Source organism: Pantherophis guttatus, chromosome 3 (genome assembly GCF_059756535.1).
Source record: "Pantherophis guttatus breed Tessera chromosome 3, ASM5975653v1, whole genome shotgun sequence".
NCBI lineage: Eukaryota > Metazoa > Chordata > Lepidosauria > Squamata > Colubridae > Pantherophis > Pantherophis guttatus.
This window is the reverse complement of record NC_142065.1, coordinates 35984655-36004784: the sequence shown is the minus strand read 5'-3', so window position 1 is coordinate 36004784 and position 20130 is coordinate 35984655. Positions and strand designations below refer to the sequence as shown.

The window sequence follows — 20130 nt, the reverse complement described above, 5'->3', positions numbered from 1 at the left end:
AAACTGTTGTTGTTTTTTTTATTTGATTTATATGCCGCCCTTCTCCGGAGACTCAGGGCGGCTTACAATGCGTTAAGCAATAGCCTTCATACTTTTGTATATTTTATACAAAGTCAGCTTATTGCTCCCACAAACCAGGTCCTCCTTTTACCTAACTTAGAAAGGATGGAAGGCTGAGTCAACCTTGAGCCTGGTGAGATTTGAACTTGCAGTAATTGCAGGCAGCTGATGTTAATAACAGTGCTTTAGTCTGCTACGCACCAGGGCTCTGAACCAAATCATTGGCTATTTGGCTTACCATTGTTTAAATAAAGTTTTAAATAAAAAAATCAAATAATGTGAATTTTCCCATTCCCCAAACTAATATTAAATTTAACGTGGTTTGATATTGGGTCTAGAATTGAGGAAGCTAATGTAGAGTTGCCAGTTAGTGTATTACACAGTCCTAAATAATGGCTGCTGTAATATATATCTAGAATCACCCCAAACAGCAAGATGTATATATATTTAATAAACATATTAAATGCAATCATTTGAAATAATATTAAAATAATCATTTTCAAGTAATATTCAAATAATATTAAAAATCTGGATAATTTATTGAGAACTTGATTTATAAATTGTGATGGAGGGAAGGAGAAACACCAAATGAGTTATCAGAAAGCCTAATTTTCAAATTCAAAGATATATTTCACATTCAAACAACTATTCTGAAAATAATCAGAAATATGTTTCTTTTCGTGTTCCAATATACTCTTCTCTTCTGCTGTCAAAAACACAGCTAGTAAATCTGAATTGTTCTGTCTATGGTTTCATACTTGGAGAAAATCTGAAGGTAGTAACAAATAGTGTTTATAGTCTGTTCTAAAATACATAAATTCAGAAAAGCAGGACCATGACACTCATGTTTTTAATCTTTGGTGCATGAATCAAACAGAAATGTTTCCTCTTCTTGTGTTTTATTCTAGTTTTGCTTTTCTTTGAAACCAGAACAGAGGGAATTTTTTAAAATCTTAATGTGAAGAACTGTAAGATTGTAAGATAGGGGAGGCATCATCCCTATTCCAATCTAGTTCAGCAAGCTTAGACGCGTAGTGTAAAGTATAAACTATTTATAGAACACCAATTTGCCTTCAGTTGTTAGCCTTTCAATGAGTTGTAGCTCAAAAGTGCCATTGTGTACTCCAGACTTGCGAAAGGCTCCTGCAAAACGGTTGTCTTCCCAGTAGTGATGCCAATTCCCATTGCTGTCTGCACCAAAACCAAAGGCAGAAACCTACCACATATAGAAGCAAGTGAGAAAACAATAAATGTCTGCAAAAAAATTAAATGTTACACATCTACTGAAGAGACCAGATACCTAATCCCTGTTACATGTTTTGAATTACACTTCTCCCAGGTCCCTGTCATTGCTATGGTGGATGGAAGAGATGAGCATTGAAATACAAAACATCGAAAATACTGTATTAGATTGCCCGACACACTATAGTCAATTGCATTACATAAATGCCGGAGTTGCAAATGTCGATTTTACTTTTTATTTTAGAAAGTTATATATGGGTTTTGCAAAGTGGAAAGTGAAACAGCAAGTAGTTAAAATATAACTCATGTTGAATAGTAGGTTGAATTTATTTTTTGTCATAGTTTTTCATTTTGGTGATTAAAATACAAAGTGTCCTATAAAGTATCAATATTGGCCACATACAGTCCGCCATTTAGTAGCTTCCCAATAAGATTTTTATTACTAACTAAATTGTAAAGAGAAATTGTTTTGGGAACAGAGCTAAAAGTGGTTAGTGAAGCAATAGGAACTCAATAGCTGTTCAGCTCAGAACCCACTTACAGCAGCGATCCCCAACCTTTCTGGCTCTGCAGACTGGTGGCAAAGGTGGCTGATGGGGAAAGGGAAAGGTTTTGCACAACCAGTGGGAGAATGCTTGCAGAGCTCTGTTGGAGCTTTGTGTACTCATTCAATAGGCCACCACTTGTGCGGCCCGGTTTACAGTGGGCTGCCGTCCAGTACGGGGCCACAGCCCGTGGATTGGGAACCTCTGATTTACAGAGATAAGAGGAGTGGTTATTTGGTGCACTTACCTGTGTGCAAGTATGGATGGCAAAAATCAGTGTAATCAACCCAGTGGAAGGATACTTTCCATGATGCCGTGTCCATTTGTCTTGGATATATTTCAGGAAACCAGGGTGAATTATTAGAATCTAAGAAGAAAGTTTTGTAAAATAAGATTCACCCAGATTGATCATAAATTCTTCCTCAAATTGGTCCACCTATTTATAAGAATAACTTCAGAGCAAGAAAAGTCCTTAATGTTCCCAAGGACTTAAAGTAGAATGGATGATCCCCTCTCCCTGGACGCATCAGTCCCTGACAGTATGTGCAGTTATTCCATGGCTTCAGGGCCAAGGTACCACAAAATACCACACCTGTAGCCTGGAACAAGAACAGTTCATATTCCTAAGAGATTCCTAGTTGGATCCTCCCTAGTGCAAGTTTGCTTTGACTGTTAAGAATGTGTATGGTGGCCTCCGTAATCCTTTTTCCTTCTGCCTCCCATATTTTATTATTTAATAAGGAATATTACCAGCTTGAAATATGCATTTAATATATAAAATAAATATAAAGCAATATATTTATTTATGAAGTTGGGACTCCAGTACTAATTATTTTTAATCTACAAAAAATAAAAATATAATAGTTAATAAGTGCATTATTGCTTTTTAATTTACACCTTACCTTGCTTTTGTCGGCTTTAATAAATCGTTTAACTCTTTTGTATGTTCTGTGAAAGGAATGGAAGAATCTTTACCATTCAACATTATTTAATTTTCTTTTAATCAACATTGTAGACATTATAGAAAGAGAACTATATTAGTTTATGGTAGCCCAAAATCAGGAGACCTCTGATTTTAACCATATTTTTTTTTCTTCTTCTGATTCAGGGGTGTCAAACTCAAGGCCCGGAGGCCGGATCAGGCCCACGGGGTGCTTAGATCTGGCCCATGGGGCTGACCTGGAAACAGCGAAGAACCAGCGGTGCCTCAGCCAGCCAAAACAGAGCTTGGGAGGGCTGCATGCATGGTCCTCCCGAGTTCTGTTTTTGATAGCAGAGGGTTGCAGGATGCCGTCACACCTGAAAACGGAGCTCAGGAGCCCATTTTTGTTGGCAGAGCACTCGGGCCACCACAGGCACCCCCCAACATAAGTGACATACTGGCCACACTCACCTTGGCGACACTCACCTTGGCCACACTCACCCTGCCCCCCCCTGCCCCCCCAAGGTCAAACACAACCCAGATGTCGCCCTCAATGAAATCAAGTTTGACACCCCTGTTCTGGTTGGTAGACTAAAATCCATTTATGGAAAACCAGTTTTATGGGTAATTTCTTTAATAAGTGATAATGACAAATATCTGATGTAGTGAGAAATGTGTTTGCCATCTAAGAATGGAAACATGCTTGATAGCCTGATAACACTAGGAATGCTTGATATCATGATATTACTATGTTATTGCCTAGCCTTTTATATTGCAATTACTTAGGGAGGATACTTACTGCTGGATATCTCCTGTTGAAAAAGCACTAGCCAACCATTTGAGATCCAGAGGTTTGAAAGGGACTAGTACAAGATGTACATTAGGATGGAGATTCATCGCACTCTCTGGGTACATGAAATGGTGTGTGGTTCGTGTACCAACATCTTCCTCAAAACCTGTAACTTGTGCAGTGTTCATTCTTGGAGAATATTTAAAAAAAACACCTATCAGAATCTTCTTATTCAAGAGATCTAGGTCACACACATGGAAAAAATTGTTACTTAAACTTAATAAGTACAAAACCTGGATCTATGTCCAGGTTCTGTACTTAGTAAGTACAGATAAAAATCAGATCCAGATAAAGTTAGTGGCTATCACCTACATCACAGGTGTCAAACTCACAGTGTCATGTTGCTGTCACATGACTTATCGCAACGTTTTTCCCCTTCATGAAGGTGTGGGCGTGATCTGCACATGATGCATTGGGCCCACGGGTCACTAGTTTGATACCCCTGGCTTACATTATATTCAATATGGATATTCTATTCCTCATATGGTTATCACCTTTTGCAAAAAATTTAAATAGGATAACATATATTGTGTGTTAGAAGTACATAATATGGTCCATAAGCTGCATGCAACATGCCTTTTGTAGTCTCAACAAAAGAGATCTTAGGATTTGGGGTGGATTTTAAGGAGCAAATTTTAAACCTTAAACCTTGTATAATATTAAGGCATTCATTTCAGTGGTGGGTTTCTACCAGTTCGCCCTGGTTCGGGTGAACCAGTAGCAGCAGCAGTGGGAGGCTCCGCTCACACCCAGACGTCAAAAACGCTCTGTGCATGCGCAGAAGCGCTGTGTGCTCGCAAAGCAAGCATGCACACTACCGATAGCAAACTAGTAGCACCGGGATTTGAAGTCCACTACTGGTTCATTTCATGGCTTAAATTACCTCGTGGAACCTACTTTAGGTCCAAGTGCATATACTTTTAGAATGTAACATGCTAGAATGTAACAAGATGTATACCACTACCCTTAGAAATGGGGATTTTCTAACCCCCAACTGGATGTAGATTGAGATCTCTGTATCTGGCCCACAAAGACCCCTTTTCTTCCCTAAGGCAATAGATCGGGTGTCTAACGCAGGCCGGATGCATCACTTGCAGCTACTATTTTAACAAATTAGAGGTGGATGCTGGGTTCATAGCCCTGCATATTCAAGACACCACCTTTGAATCAAATCAAACATGGCATAAATATCCCAACTCTCTACCATTTTAGGGCAGTCAAACTAGTTAATGTAATAATAAAAAGAAAGAAATAGGAAAATATCACTCCTGGGAGAGGTCTACACCAATCTGCTGTGTCTTTTGAATCTAGGTTGAGGGCTGAAGATCTCTCTCTCTCATTCTTTGTGTATATGCTCTGTTCTACCCACTTACCTCATCACAAACTTGTGAGAATCTATCTTCTTTCCATATTTAGAGCCCCTCAGCCTTCCCGAGTTTCCCACCACAGCACAGGTTCCACAATGAACAACATCCTGAGCTCTAGCAGTGGGGGACTGAAGGAGGTCAAACAGATATTGTACCATCTGCTGAATTTGACTGCCATCTTTTGATCTTTGTAGCTTCTGATGGAATAAAATAAAGCATTAGGAGCAGGGTGGATGGACTTCTAATAACGCCTGCCCAAGAAAATGTTTTATTTTGGAGAAGAAATACAGACCCTTTGGATACCTCTGAACTACACTGGTTAATACTGATTTCAAAAGTGGTTCCTATATCTATAGGAGACTGACCATGAAAAACCATTACTATTTCTTTCACGAACATGGAAGAAGGTACAGCTGTGTAGCCTCAATGCACTGGAGCAATTTTTGGTGAAAGGATTGATGACTATGTGACTGTTTCAGATTTGCATGACATACTGAACTAAAAACCAGCTAGTCACATTCCAACCTAACAAGTTATATAAATATTACCTTTCTGAGTGGTATAGTTCAAGCACATTAAGCAACTCAGAATACTGAGTCAATTTATGATATGGCAGAAACAAATTCTTAATCGTTTCTCAATGCAATAGTGATCTTTTCCTACTAAATGGATTTGTCCTTTCTTAATCATGATTGATTAATTTGGGGTTATTCATGAAATTGTAATGATTAATGACACAGAAATAGAGAAATATTAAATATATGGAAAGGAGCATTTCAGTAAATATGTCTAGTTAATTTCTAGTAAATATTAATTAGATAAAATCAAAATTAATTTTTAATGTAGCTCACTATACATCAAACACCAAGTATAGTCCTAAACAGAAAAAATGTTCTGTACCTTAGATACATTATAAGACCTGAGAACAGAGCTGAAGGATTAATAGAAACCAAAGGACAGCTTGAGGATTTCCAAACTGGCTGACTCGGATTATGTACATTATGGAGAGGGAAGCTGTGGCCCTCTACAAATTGCTCAGCTCTAACTCCCATATTCCTGCACATTTCATGTTATGATGATGGAATTCAGATTGTAACAACATTTAGGGAGATTGCTGACTGAATAGGCAATGAATGGTTTATCTATAGTTAGGAAGTGAGTCTATCTTTCTTCATCTATCTTGCCAAAAGATAATGCAATCTAGATCTTCAAAAAGAGGAAAGGAAGAGAAGCCAGGTTTCTAAGAAGTATAGGAAAAAATCAAGCAAAAGGCAAGTTGTGTAAAATGTTTTACATATAGTATATGAAGATCACGAATGTGACTTTAGTGCTTTTACTATGCCCAGTCTTAGTTAAAAGAAAAGATAAAATGCTAAAATAAGCCTCTATCATTTATTTTCCACTGAAAGACAAATCTGGACAAGTACTACACACAACCAACACTTGACTTAGTAGTGAGAATATTTTTTTAAAATTATTTTCTCTAAATGGTTATAGTTGTTTAGCTTAGTAATATGATACAGTACTCACCAGCCACCACTGAAGAACCTCTGGTGGGATATCAGAGTTTTCAAGAGTCAGCAGGCAGTTTACTGAGGCATCAAAGTGGTCACAAAACCAATCCCAACTGCTTAGGCCAATACATTTGTTATGGTAACACATTTCCTCTTTCATTAATGAGTCTTGCAGTAGCCATTCATCAAGACTTTTGGACAAAGGTGAAACAGAAATATATATCTTCCAGATGGAAAGTGCAAAGCACAGGGCCAGAACAATGCACAACTTCTTCTTACACATCATTGTTCACTCCATCACTTCGGTTTGAACTCCTAGTTTAGACATCTTTGACAGAAAAAAATCATCATGCTGGGTGATATAACTGCAGCTAAATCCATTATTTGGGTATTATTAGATTGTTTTCAAAGTAGATAGAGCCTCACTGTATTGGATGTTTTGCTGTTCAGAACTTCAAGACAAAGAAAAACCAAACTAGATTGTACCATTCTGTGAGTAGATACTTATATTGAGATGCCATATCTTCAGAATGCTGAAACACACATGCTAGAAAAAGATAAATAGAAAAGGCAAATGTTAAAATGATATGTCAATATTATCCATAGATCTCAAAGGACAATACCATATGTCATGACAGAATATAATTTGTTGATATTAATAAAAGATTTAAAAGTCCAATGATTCTATGTTTCCGTAACCCAAAGCTTTTTCAAGTACAGGTTCACAGTGGGTTCTGTTTTGTGTATAATTTGTACCAGAATGTAATGCAATCAGCTTGCATTTTCTGTATGTCTCATCCAGTATTTTTTATCTATTAGAGGATATAGCCATTTTTGCAGTGAAACAATCTTCATGGTAAGCATTCCAAACTGTGATTTAAGCATACAGTACTTAATTAGGGGGGTTGGCTCATAATTCACTGAAACATGAATGTTGATGGTATGTAGGAATTCTGTAAAAAAGTACTGCCTCAAGTCAATTATAAATTTCCCAAAAATATTGCAAATATGTAACATTCAAACAGATATCCCAGAATTTTGTAGTATTTCCAGGGAATGGGAAAGACAAAAGAGATTGCAAAATCCCGTATTTACATTGCTGACTGGCAAATAGAAAAAGATACATAGAAAAGGCAAATAGAAAAGACAATCTTGGAACTTTCTATGAAACTATGGTGACTTTTCTGCTTAGGGAGTTACAGTATAGCGGATGAAGGAGCATAGAACAGGAACAACTATGTCTGTATTGTTTCTGACAACACATTGTAGCTTAGGTTCCGATAATATAAAACTGAAGAATAAGAAAGAAAGACTTTGTTATGGAACACTTTATTTATCTGGGACTCTAGGTAGTTAGATAAGCACTCCCTGGATTGCGTAAACCATCACTGACATACATCCAACCTTATGGACAGAAATGGAAGAATGGCAGCAGCTGCTTTCAATATGCAGAAACAGGCAGCATTTATGTTTGCACAGGTGCATAGTGTACAATGTGACATGTAAAACTTGTCTTAGAAAAGGGATGGAACCTTTGTGTAGCCTGGAAACCATCTGTCTTACCCATCTGTGAATAGAAATATTCAGGCTAGTTCTGCAGAGAAATCCTCTAATCTCAGGCCTTTCCCAAATTCCTACTATTTTTTAAAAGGACAAATCCTTAAATTATACTAATTACTACATCAGGCAATTATCTTACATGATCCAGTCTTTCCCAATGGAAGTGCTTATTATCATATATTAAGACTAATCCCAATGTCACAAACACTTATAATTGTGATTTCTTTCATATTTATCCAAAAAAACACAGTGCACGCTGCAAATGTAAGCATCTTCAACCCTACCTTCAGTGTAGAGCAATTATTTTCCAGAGATGCTAGAATAAAGAATAAATTATTATTGATAATTACAAATAAAAAAGAAAGCCTCTGATTCCATGCAGATACAGTTTATACTTTCTTAACACATCTGGATATCACCATATATACGGAATTAAAATGGGCTTTATTTTTGATATCACTAATATTTGGGCATTATTTTTAAGTAAATAAGGATATAACAAAAATGAACACTTGTAATAATATACATAAGTTTCAGTTGTAATAGGTATATAATTGTTACATGTAATCAAAGGATTAATGTTTAGATTCCCCTAAGCATCAACCATTCCGAATATGATTAAATTATACCAGACTGGTCGATAATTACATCTGGCTTCAATCTTTTCTCAATCAGTTAAATACAAAGATGAAAGTCCATTTGGACTTTCATGGGTGTATGTTTATATTAAAACATCCTGGTATATTAAAACCAGGAAACCTTGTTAGAAGTGGGAGACTCTTAACCCTGAAAATAATGTAGGTAGTTTGAAAGAAAAAATAAAAAGAAAGCAGCTAACAGCTAAATCAGTATGAAGAATTTTTCAATTCAGTGATAACCTCTTTGAAAAACTTTTCATTTCACACTTACTCTGGCATTTTTGTAAACTTTTTTTCCCCTGGGTCATTTTAATACATTTGAAACTGTTATATATCCAAATTGGACTGCAACCAAATCAGTGAAGGTAAAACAAGCTAACTCGTTCTATTTAATCTCACAAACTACAACATAACAAATTTCCTCTTCTAATCCCAATTCTATAATTGTTTCCCTCTTTTCTCTTAGCCAGGTGCTAGACAATATATATCCCTTCCTTGTGCCTAAACCTGCTTCCAACTCTGGGAATGAAGAGGTTGAAGGGCTATAAAATTTGCCCAAGAAAAGTGTTTTCTTTGTCAATCACATCCATAGATTACTTACTTCCCCACAACTCAGATTCACTGTGATGCTCTTGGGGGTGTGTGTGAATCTCCAATGCTGTTAGTAAAGGGACCATTTTAATAAATCTTTATAAGACTCCTGACAATTTCCTTGGTGGTCTTGTGGTGCTTTTTTTTTTAATTTTCCGCACAGCAGCATAGCCAGCAACAAAGTCTTTAATCATTTATTCAATAAAATTATTAATTGACTGATTTACTTGTATGCTACCCATTCCCACAGGCTCTAGACAGTTCACAATACAAACATATAAACACTTTCCTAGAAATGCCCAAATGCATTTAAGTGAGGAAAAAAATAAAAAAACTAAACATCAAAAAATACATGCGTTTGCAACCTCACCTTCAAATCACCGGTTACTTTCCTTCTGTACAAGACTGAACAGGTAAATCTTCAAAGTTTTCCTGAAGCCTATGAGACATGATGCTGACTGAATTTCTACTAGGAGGGAGCTATAAAGAGTGAGGACAGCTACTGAAAATGTATGCTTCCAGGGCTCCATCAAGTGATTAGAAATGAGATCTGGAGGTGATTGACCCTATTTGATCTTATTGGATAGGCAGATAAATACAGGAGAAAGTGATCCCTAAATAAACAGTCATTCATGATCTTAAACATGACAATCAACACCTTGAATCATATCAGAAGCTAACTGATAACAAGTACAGTTTCCAAAGCAGTGGATTACATTGCTTGGGACTTTTCATTCTGCAACCACTGTAATTTCCTCATGTTCCTCAAAGCAGCTCCATGTAGCTTGCATTGCACATGGGAAATGATTAGGGCATGGGTGACTACCGAGTTTTCCCAAAAATAAGACCCTGTCTTATATTTTTTTGAACTCTGAAATAAACGCTTGGCCTTATTGCCATGCACCCAAAATCACGATTGGGCTTATTATCAGTCTTATTTTGGGGGAAACAGGGTATGAACAGGACTTTGTAGTCCAGGAAGGGTAACAATTGGTGCACAAGATGTAACTATGTAAAATCCCTCCTGGCTACTCTTGCTATCTGCATTTCAAGCAGGATCTGTGAGTCTAGGAGACTTCCCAAATTGTAGACTAGCTCTGAAGGGGGAACTATAAGTCTTCAATTTCTGGAATGGAATTTCCCAGACAGTGTTAGACTCCCAAATTCCCCAATCACTTCATCTTGGAAAGATTCAATTCCTTGACTTGTGATGTTACTCCAGACAGCATTCACTCTTCCTTATTAATTACATAGGATTCAGATGTTTTTAGTGGGAAAAAAGTTTACTAAAAGAAAACAATACATAACATTTAAACAGAAAGAGAATTAATACAGGTAGTCCTCACCTTACAACTGTTCATTTAGTGACCATTCAAAGTTACAATGGCATTAAAAAAGTGACATATGACCATGTTTCACACTTATGACCATTGCAGCATCCCCATGGTGATGTGATTTACACTCAGATGCTTGACAACTGGTTCATATTTATGATGGGTGCAGTGTCCTGTGCTCATGTGATCACCTTTTGTGACCTTCTAACAAGCAAAGTCAATGGGAAAGCCAGATTCATTTAACAATGGTGTTACTAATATAACAATTCCAGTGATTCCACTTAATAAATGTGGCAAGAAAAGTCGTAAAATGGAGCAAAACTCACTTAACGAATCTCTCACTTAGCAACATAAATTTGGGGCTTAATTGTGGTCATAAGTTGAGAACTACCTGTATAGAGTTTTAAACAATGCAGTAGGAAAGAAATAAGAACAAGCGAAATAAGGAAGGATAACCAAGAAAAGATATTTTCAGAAATTCGAGAAACATATTTACCTGGGAATCAACTCTACAGAATTCCGTGAGATTTACAGTTGAGAATATGTGCAGAAGTGGATTGTTGTTGATGAGGATGTTATCCATTCAGCCATGTCCAATTCGTGGCAATTCTATGGGCCAGGTCTATCCATGTCATCTGATCTTGCACTACTTCTTTGAATTATTCTATGCTCTGGCTGGTGTCACCTGTGATAGTAATGGCTTATAAATACTCAAAATGAAAGGAAGAAAAAGCACATGGGAAAAATGAAGCAAATACCGAGAGAGGCAAAAATTGTATGAGGAAGAGAAAGAAAGAACAAGAGATGGCAAGTTCTGCATTTCTGGCAATGGCTCATCTTGCTTCTGTAAACAGAAGAAAAATGTACCAGGCACCTGGCAAGTGGGACAACTGGGTTGGGCAGGGAGGAGTGGCAATAGACATGGATGAGCAGAGATTTTAATAATTAGTTGACTCAACATTCATATTTACTGGTTGGATTTAACATAGTAAAGTAAATAATACTCATTGCTTTATTAATAAACCAGTTTCTTCACTAAAACATTAAACCATGATTTACCAAGCAATTGAATAGGCTACACAGCATGCTAAACCAAAACTAAGTAAACCATAAATAAACAAAGGGGGAGAAATCAATGTCTTGTTAACCTGCAACAATGTGTATTTGTCTCCAGATGGCATTACCACTTTGTGCTCATATGTTAAGTGCAATGTCTTTCCATGTTGACAAGTCAAATTATTCTTTATACCAACAACAGTTTTAACCAATATCAGAGATGCAAGACTCAACTTGAGGTTCACCCCAGGCTTTGAATGGCACATCAAAGTTCACACACTGAGTGGGTGGAGACATTAGAAGAGCTTCAAAGACTGAAAAGAATGCCTCAACATCTGCAAAACTCAATGTAACAATTGCCCCTTAACTCCCTCAATTTTTAAAAATGCAAAAGGACCACTGAATTTTGGGCCCAGACATTTTGAGAAAGCTGTGGAGTCATCAAGGGATGCTGGTGGGTAGGCATATTTTCTTGCTTGCATTTCAGTTTTGGTCACTTAAACTGAGATATACGTAAATTACTCAATTAACATTCAAAGACTTCTGGTAGAGTTTTTAGCACAAGTAGGCAAATCAGTAGGAAATGCAACTAGCTGTGGACCAACTGATGAATAATGGCAGTACTTTGTGGTAGGAGTTGTTGACCTAAACCTTTTTCTTAAGAACATAAGATTTCTTTCCATCTTTTCTCTAACATGTTCAGTTAACAGTCTCCTCTCCTCATCTCCCTTCCCTTCCTGTCAATTAGACAATTCCTCTTACACGCAGATTCCCCCTCCCTTTTCCATCCTCTTGCTGGGAAGAGAAGAGGAAGTAGACAGTTGTGTATGTGTACACTTGGGTGAGCCTATCTGTAGAATGGATTGAGTGTGAAAGAGACGGTGGCATCTACAGGAAATGTTCAAAAAAAGTTAAGATGGTAGCCATAAGGTTGCCATAAAAGCAGACACCCGAGAAAGAAAGATTAACTGGTATATTTTGATGGGAATCAGTTACTGGGATAGCCAACATCCCTCATCTTACACATGGCTAGTTATATTTATTTTAATCAGCTGTTATTTAATATTAGTGGGCAGTTATCCAGGTCCTGTTCTTTTTTACATTGCTCATACAGTTGTTATGAAAAGAATTAAAAATAAACATTTCATATAAACATATACTTAGATGCATGCAAATGTATTGGGGGATGTGCAACCAAGAATTGGTTGCATCTGGAGTATGTAATCCTAGAGTGCAAGACCACTCCTTCTTTGGCAAGGGAATATAATGCAGCTATATTGCAGTAAGATTGATTTAACTCTCACTTCTTGGTATCAAGAGAGGTATGTAATAAAATTAACGAATTTGAAACATTTGCAGTCATAAAAGTCAGATCCTGTATTGCACTGTGAAGCACAAACCTTAGGTAAATGCTAGATTTATACAATGCCAGGAAAAGAATCTGTGAATGGATGAGTTCTGGCTAGCATATTAGAATACATTTCTAAGGGGTAATCCTTTTGTTATTTTCCATTACGTTTAACAATGTTACATCTGACACCTAAAGGATGAACCACTTTATTATTGTATAACATTTTGTGAATTATAGAATGCTTTGTCATATAATCCCCATGAAGTGGAATAAATTAAAGCTTTTGCAAAAAATTCTGTTAGATTTTATAGCGTTATAAACCTATTTATTCATTAACATAAATTAACAGTAGTACAGCAAAATGCTTTCACAGATCAAGCTTTTTTAAAACCTTGCTATCACTTCTATCGCCCCTTGGGGTTTGTATATTTATAATGCAATGGCCCTTAGCTAAAAGAAAGAACAATTCTAGCTAACATTTCTACACGCAGTTTGCAAGGCAAATTAAATTCATGTTCTTCCTTTTGCTTGAATGTTCTGTAATGCATTTACAAAGCCTAATAATAGTAATGTACATTTAAAAAGCAATTTTCTAGTTTTTCTTTAGCATGAAAGAGAACACATTGCAGTGTGTCCAAAAGCCTAAATAAGCACTTAACAGGGAAAAAGCGAGGAGGCATAATTCCATACTTTCACTAGTCTGGTAAAATCTATTGATAGCAGAATTATTCCAGAAGATTTTTCAGGAAAAACTCAAACATAGATGCACATTACAGTACACTAATTAGTGTGCAGCCTGTTAATGAGACAAATTGAAAAAAGGTTTGCATTTTACAATATACTCACTTGGTGCTGCAAGCTGCACTTCCTACATGGAGACCTCAGGCCAACAAATAGTATTTTTGTTTCTGTGAATGTTTAGACCCTTTCTTGTTTGTTCTCCTTTTTTAAATAAAAAAATCTTAATCCTCTCCAGCCATAGGCTATAATTTACAGATTCTGGTATTTTAGTGAGAAGAGAAAATTTGCAAAAATAAAGAAATAAAGATTTACCTGTCGAACACCGACCACATTAGGAAGAGAATGCACATTTTCAAAAAGGAAAAAAAAAACAGATCGGGTTTAAGCAATAAAAAAGGAAACGTGTTTGAAACACACTGTATTAGAAATCATTTCCTGTAGCTGTTTGCAGATGTGACACAACTCGCAAATGCTCTGTGACTAAGTTGTTGGTTGACCATGACACATTTTGTTATTAATTTGGCAGTTGTATTCCTTTTGCATTTGAGGCCATAAAATATCTGCTCAGTTTCTATTTATAGGAAACAGATTTGAAAAAAACCAGGTCCCAACTCATGTAGGGCTTTGTAAGTGATCACACCAGTGGTGGGTTGCCCTCGGTTCGGACCGGTTTGCAAGAACCCGTGATAAAACCGGTGGGAGGCTCCGCCCACTGAACCGGATGTCATCAGGAAGCTTCTGTGCAGCCCCGTTGCGAACCGGTAGTAAAGGTACGTAGAACCCAGCCCTGGATCACATGTATCTTTATGTGCAACTGGAAATGAACTGGCTACCAATGCAAGTTCCACACTATTAATCTTGACATCTTGTTAGGTTCTGTCTAATTGACCTCAAACACTGAATGACTTGAATTGATTCTTCAAACTGTAGTGTTAAAAGCTCACAATGGGCTGCCAGTGGCTCTTCTGACTCATCCTCACCTAAATGATGCAGGGTTAAAAGGGTTGACAGAGGACCGTATGCAGATGCAGTAAGTGATGTAACTATGCATCACAGAATATTATAGTCTAGCATTCTCTGCAAAATTCAAAGATAGGAGGGAATTTCATAATGAGGAGGCCATCACTTATAGAATGTTTTCTAGAGAAACTAGGGCTTACCATGAGACCTAAAAGTATGGGCAACAGCCCTTGCTTTCAGTAATTAACATCAGCAAGAGGTTTCTTCAACAATCGTGTTTTGACTTGGTTGTGCCATTAGATATTTTTTCAGAATCATTTATAGTGTTTTTCTTTTACTTTTTTACAGATTGTATTTAAAATTAGAGGTTATTATTATTTCTTATGTTTTTGCAGTATACATGCAAATACTCAGGTAAGATTCAAATTAGTAAAGTCATGATCATCGATTTTATACAGTACCTATGTACATACGTACCCATTACAGTACATTATGTAAAGTGTAGATTGTAAGTAAAAATGATAAGTCAAAGAAATTAATGGTATGATTTTTTTTAAAAAAACTAATCTGGTGTATGCCCAAACCAGTCACTACATCTCTCCATACATGTTAGCAAACATTTTTACTTCTATCATGTACATATACAACTTCATACGCTGCCTTTTGTTCATAAAATCCCCACTTCTCTCTTTTTGAGGAACTAAATTGGTCCATCCAATCATAATTTTCTTGTTCTTCCTCTTAACCCATTCACTCTTCCTTTGTTGTTTGCTGTTTTATTTGCTTTGCAATTGGATCCTAATTCATTTTCTCTATATGACCAAACCATCTGCTTACTCCCATTCATATTCAATCTGTATTCATTCAACACCCATTCATTCTTGATCTTTTTTTTTTTAACCATATACTCTTTTGAAGTACTGAATATGTAAATTCATAAACTTGGTCTAATTTTGCTCTAAATCACACATCCAGCCATTTTTTATACATAGGCTAAATTTCAGATCATGTTTATTTATTTTGAATGTAAAAAAAATTAATGAAAAGCTCTTAATTAATATTACTGCATCATGAATGCCTGTGTAGTGATTCAGACTTCAGTCACTTTTGAGCTACCACAATACTTTTGCTGTGTTCCTGGATACAGTAATCCAAAGGCTTCTAAAAAACTGCTCCAAATGCCATCACTCCAAAAACATTGTGGTTATTTCATCACCCATGCTCCCTTAAAGGTAGATTTCTGTGTTAAGAATGTAATATTTTTAAAATGTTTATTAATCCATGATTCCAAGTCAATGTACACTGCTTTCTGTAAATGTGGCTCACATAACATTCCATGGAATATATGCAAAATGTATGGCATTCAGAAGTTACATCTCCTAATAATGGTAAAGATTGAATTTGAGCAAATCTGAAGGATTACAAATTCCCTTAACTTGCTATGACAAATAGATCTGAGCTGCCAAATCTGCATAATCTTTAGAAGGCTAGAAAGAAATTTCTTTATCTCTTTGTTGCCATGTAGTGGCCATCTACATGTTTGCAGCCCTGATTTGGTAGCCCTAATATAGTTTCTAGCTAATAAAGTCTGTTTGCCACATGAATACAAATTAGTAACTCTTCAAACAATTTTAGCAATATTGAGAGAAGAGCAACAAAGATGATTAGGGGACTGGAGGCTAAAACATATGAAGAACGGATGCAGGAATTGGGTATGTCTAGTTTAATGAAAAGAAGGACTAGTGGAGACACGATAGCAGTGTTACAATATCTCAGGGGCTACAACAAAGAAGAGGGAATCAAGCTATTCTCCAAAGCATCTGATGCAGTAGTGGGTTTCAATTTCAGCTGCTAGTGGTTTGCTCGTGGGCGCTCGTGTGCACGTGCAACACTTCTGCGCATCTGCAGAGACGTCCGGGCGAGTGGGCGGAGCCTCCCACCACCGCTACCTGTTCGACCAATCCGGGGTGAACTGGTAGCAACCCACCACTGATCTGAGGGTAGGACAAGAAGCAATTGGTGGAAACTAATCAAGGAGAGAAGCAACTTAGAACTAAGGAGAAATTTCCTGACAGTTAGAACAATTAATCAGTGGAACAACTTGCCTCCAGAAGTTGTGAATGTTCCAACACTGGAAGTTTTTAAGAAGATGATGGATAACCATTTGTCTGAAGTGGGGTAGGGTTTCCTGTCAAAGCAGGGGGTTGGATTAGAAGACCTCCAAGGTCCCCTCCAACTCTGTTATTCTATTCTATTCTATTTCCATATGCTTGCTTTCTTAAGGTATATATATTATTTCAGTATTTGCAAAACACAAAGATTTCATTCATTTTTAAAAAGACTTATGTGAACTTTTTGTTGAAAGAAGAAAAGTCTGAACTGATAACTTACAGATTTATGTATTAGAAACAGCTACAGGGGGAAAAGTAAGGTGTCAATTACTTGATAGAAAGAAGGACAGGAGTCAAAGTCCTGTTTTTTAATTCTTTTTTCTTTTCTTTTTTTCTTATACTTTTATTGTAATGTACATTTTTAATTAAAACATTAAAAAGCATTAGCAATCTGGTTTTTAAATTTTAGTTTTATTTATTAAATTTAAGTAACATTAAAATTACATAGTAGTTTGTGTTCATGTTGCTATTTAGAATTGCATTTCTATTTGCATCTCATTCAGAATCACTTGCACTACTCTAATATATTTATATACATGAAGGTAGAAATATCTAGGTTTCATAAACAGTCATGTTAAGGTTACTTCTCTGTGTCAACCTATGGCCACTTCCCAATTCTACTTTTGAGAACATTTCTTTTTTATACTGGAAATAACACAGCAAAGATATTCATGTGTGGCATTCGAAAAACATTTGTATGGGGGAGGAGGATGTATAAAAATAAGATTCTTCTATTCTAGTAACAACAATTTATGATTTAGTAAATTACTATTAATACAAAGGAAGACAGAGATCATTTTTGAGAATGAATTTGAACCAAAATAAAAAGAAATCAAATAGATGAGATAAATAATATACAGTCCTGCCGTTTTCAGTGTCAACATTTTCTAATCCTCTTATCAGCGAAGTTAATAGCATAGATAAGAGATACGATAATGCACTATATTTAATTCAGAAACAAGGATCAAATTGCTATTAAAGGTGGAATATCACATTATTAATAAACAGAAGTACTATAATATAAACCACAATAAAGACATTTGAGGTACCGTATTTATTTTAGTAACCGAACAGCAAATAGAAAAATTCTGCATTAATAGCATCATTTTGCATTAGTAAAAACATATATGGCGCTTTAAAAGAATGAGCCTTTTTAACTTAGGGAAAATGAAATTTATTTATTTATTTATTTATTTATTGGTTCGATTTATATGCAACCCTTCTCCGGAGACTCAGGGCGGCTTACAATGCGTTAAGCAATAGCCTTCATAATTTTGTATATACCTGCTTAGTAGGGCTTTTCGGCCTCCCCAAGCGGTGTTCTTTTTATACAAAGTTAGCTTATTGCCCCCACAATCCGGGTCCTCATTTTACCTACCTCGAAAGGATGGAAGGCTGAGTCAACCTTGAGCCTGGTGAGATTTGAACTTGCAGTAATTGCACCAAGAGCCACCAAGGCTCTTTCAACATACCATATTTATTCTAAGACTTTATTATGAATAGTAGGAGAAGAATGCGTTTAACTGGAAAATTTAAAAGACTCTGAATGTGTATGTATTATTTTCTTTCCATAATAAACAATGTTTTCAAGAAAGGACTGGATAGGTTTGCAGAAACTGAAATATATTTTGTGATTTTTATTTCCCACATTCTTCTTCATCCCTCAGTAGGAATCCTTAGGAATACACACATTGCACATTAGATTTATAAAAAAGTCAGAAACAACATGATTGTTTTACTTCAAAAACTAATATACTGGAATTTTGCAATTCTTAAGAGATTGTCCCAAAGTTTTGGTCTTGGATGGCTCAACCCATCCAAGACCGAGTGGCTGTGGTTTCCGACGTCCCGATATAGTCAGTTGACGCCATCGCTGACTATTGGGGCCGAATTGCTGGCCCCCACGGAGAGGGCTCGCAACTTGGGCATCCTCCTGGATTCACAGCTGTCTTTAGAAGAGCACTTGACAGCCGTGGCCGGGAGGATCTTTCATCAGGTTCGCCTGATTCGCCAGTTGCGTCCCTTTCTGGATCGGGACTCCCTACACACAGTCACTCATGCCCTCGTCACCTCCTGCCTGGACTATTGTAATGCTCTCTACATGGGGCTCCCCTTGAGGAGCACCCGGAGGCTCCAACTGGCGCAGAGTGCGGCTGCGCAGGTGGTTATGGGAGCAACATAGCGCTCCCATGTGACACCTCTCCTGCGCGAGCTGCACTGGCTCCCGGTGGTCTTCCGGGTGCGCTTCAAGGTTTTGGTTACCACCTTTAGAGCGCTCCATGGCTTAGGACCTGGCTACCTATGGGACTGCCTACTACCACAAACAGCCTCCCACTGGCTGGTACGCTCTCATAGAGAGGGGCTCCTCCAGATGCCGTCAGCCAAACAATATCGACTGGCGACCCCTAGGGGGAGGGCCTTCTCTGTGGGGGCACCTACTATCTGGAACGAGCTCCCCCCGGAGATACGGAGGATCCCGGATCTGGGCACCTTCCGCCGTGCTTTGAAGACACTCCTATTCCAGCAGGCCAGCCTGGCCTAATTTTCTCCCCTTCTTTTAAATTTTTAAATTGAAATTTTAATTTGTTTTAAATTATTGGGAATTTTAATTGTCTCGGGCAAAATTATTTAATTTGGTTTTAATTATGTTTTTTAACTTCTGTATTTATGTGTTTTATTTTGTGCCTGAGTCCTTTGGGAGTAGGGCGGTATACAAATTTAATAAAATGAAAATGAAAAAAAAATTCTCAAAGGTCTTCAAGGAAAAGCAAAGCCAGGTGCCTTTTGAAAAAGCACCTTTGAGACAACCATGACCTGGATGACTGAAAATCTCCATAGACATCCTAAAGCATTATTTCTGAGAAACTTTTCCCTCATGTTTCATGAATACAGGGAAGAGAAGTATAAAGAAACACTATACATTTGCATTTTTTTCTTATGTGTTTCTGACATTTAGAAATAAGCAATAGGCACAGGCATTTTCTTCTTATGACATGTTTGATTTATTTCTTCTCTTTCTTTATCTCTTATTATTGTGAATTATATTATTCTGTATACTGGTAAATTTTGGACAGTGAAGTTTTTTTGCTTAAATCATTCTCTAACACAGTGTTTCTCAACCTTGGAAGCTTGAAGATGGGTGGACTTCAACTCCCAGAATCCCCCAGCCAGTGCTGCTGGCTGGGGGATTCTGGGAGTTGAAATCCACCCATCTTCAAGCTTCCATGG

General features: G+C 36.9%; 1 protein-coding gene across 2 annotated transcripts; it reads right to left on the bottom strand.

Annotated features, from left to right (window-relative positions):
• Positions 1-575: 575 nt before the first annotated feature.
• Positions 576-14142, bottom strand: LOC117663719 (CMP-N-acetylneuraminate-beta-galactosamide-alpha-2,3-sialyltransferase 2-like). 2 transcript variants are annotated; one of them, XM_034414125.3, is made up of 9 exons: positions 13877-14142; positions 11120-11308; positions 8345-8376; positions 6517-7047; positions 4993-5183; positions 3569-3748; positions 2750-2795; positions 2095-2214; positions 576-1276 (listed from the first exon to the last, which is right to left on the bottom strand). In XM_034414125.3, the coding sequence occupies exons 4-9, from the start codon at positions 6784-6786 to the stop codon at positions 1109-1111; spliced, it is 975 nt and encodes a 324-aa protein (XP_034270016.2). In that variant the 5' UTR covers positions 6787-7047; positions 8345-8376; positions 11120-11308; positions 13877-14142; the 3' UTR covers positions 576-1108. The 2 variants fall into 2 exon arrangements, with proteins under 2 accessions (XP_034270016.2, XP_034270017.2); XM_034414126.2 differs by lacking the exons at positions 8345-8376; positions 13877-14142 and having other exon boundaries at positions 953-1276; positions 11120-11341.
• Between the last annotated feature and the right edge of the window lie 5988 nt (positions 14143-20130).

Coding starts and splice junctions, on each gene's coding strand:
- LOC117663719 (XM_034414125.3), bottom strand. CDS start 6,786: ATGATGTGTAAGAAGAAGTTGTGCATTGTTCTGGCCCTGTGCTTTGCA. Junction 3,749..4,992: donor TCTCACAAGTTTGTGATGAG/GTAAGTGGGTAG, acceptor ATATTCTCCAAG/AATGAACACTGCACAAGTTA. Junction 2,796..3,568: donor TCAACAGGAGATATCCAGCA/GTAAGTATCCTC, acceptor TTCCTTTCACAG/AACATACAAAAGAGTTAAAC.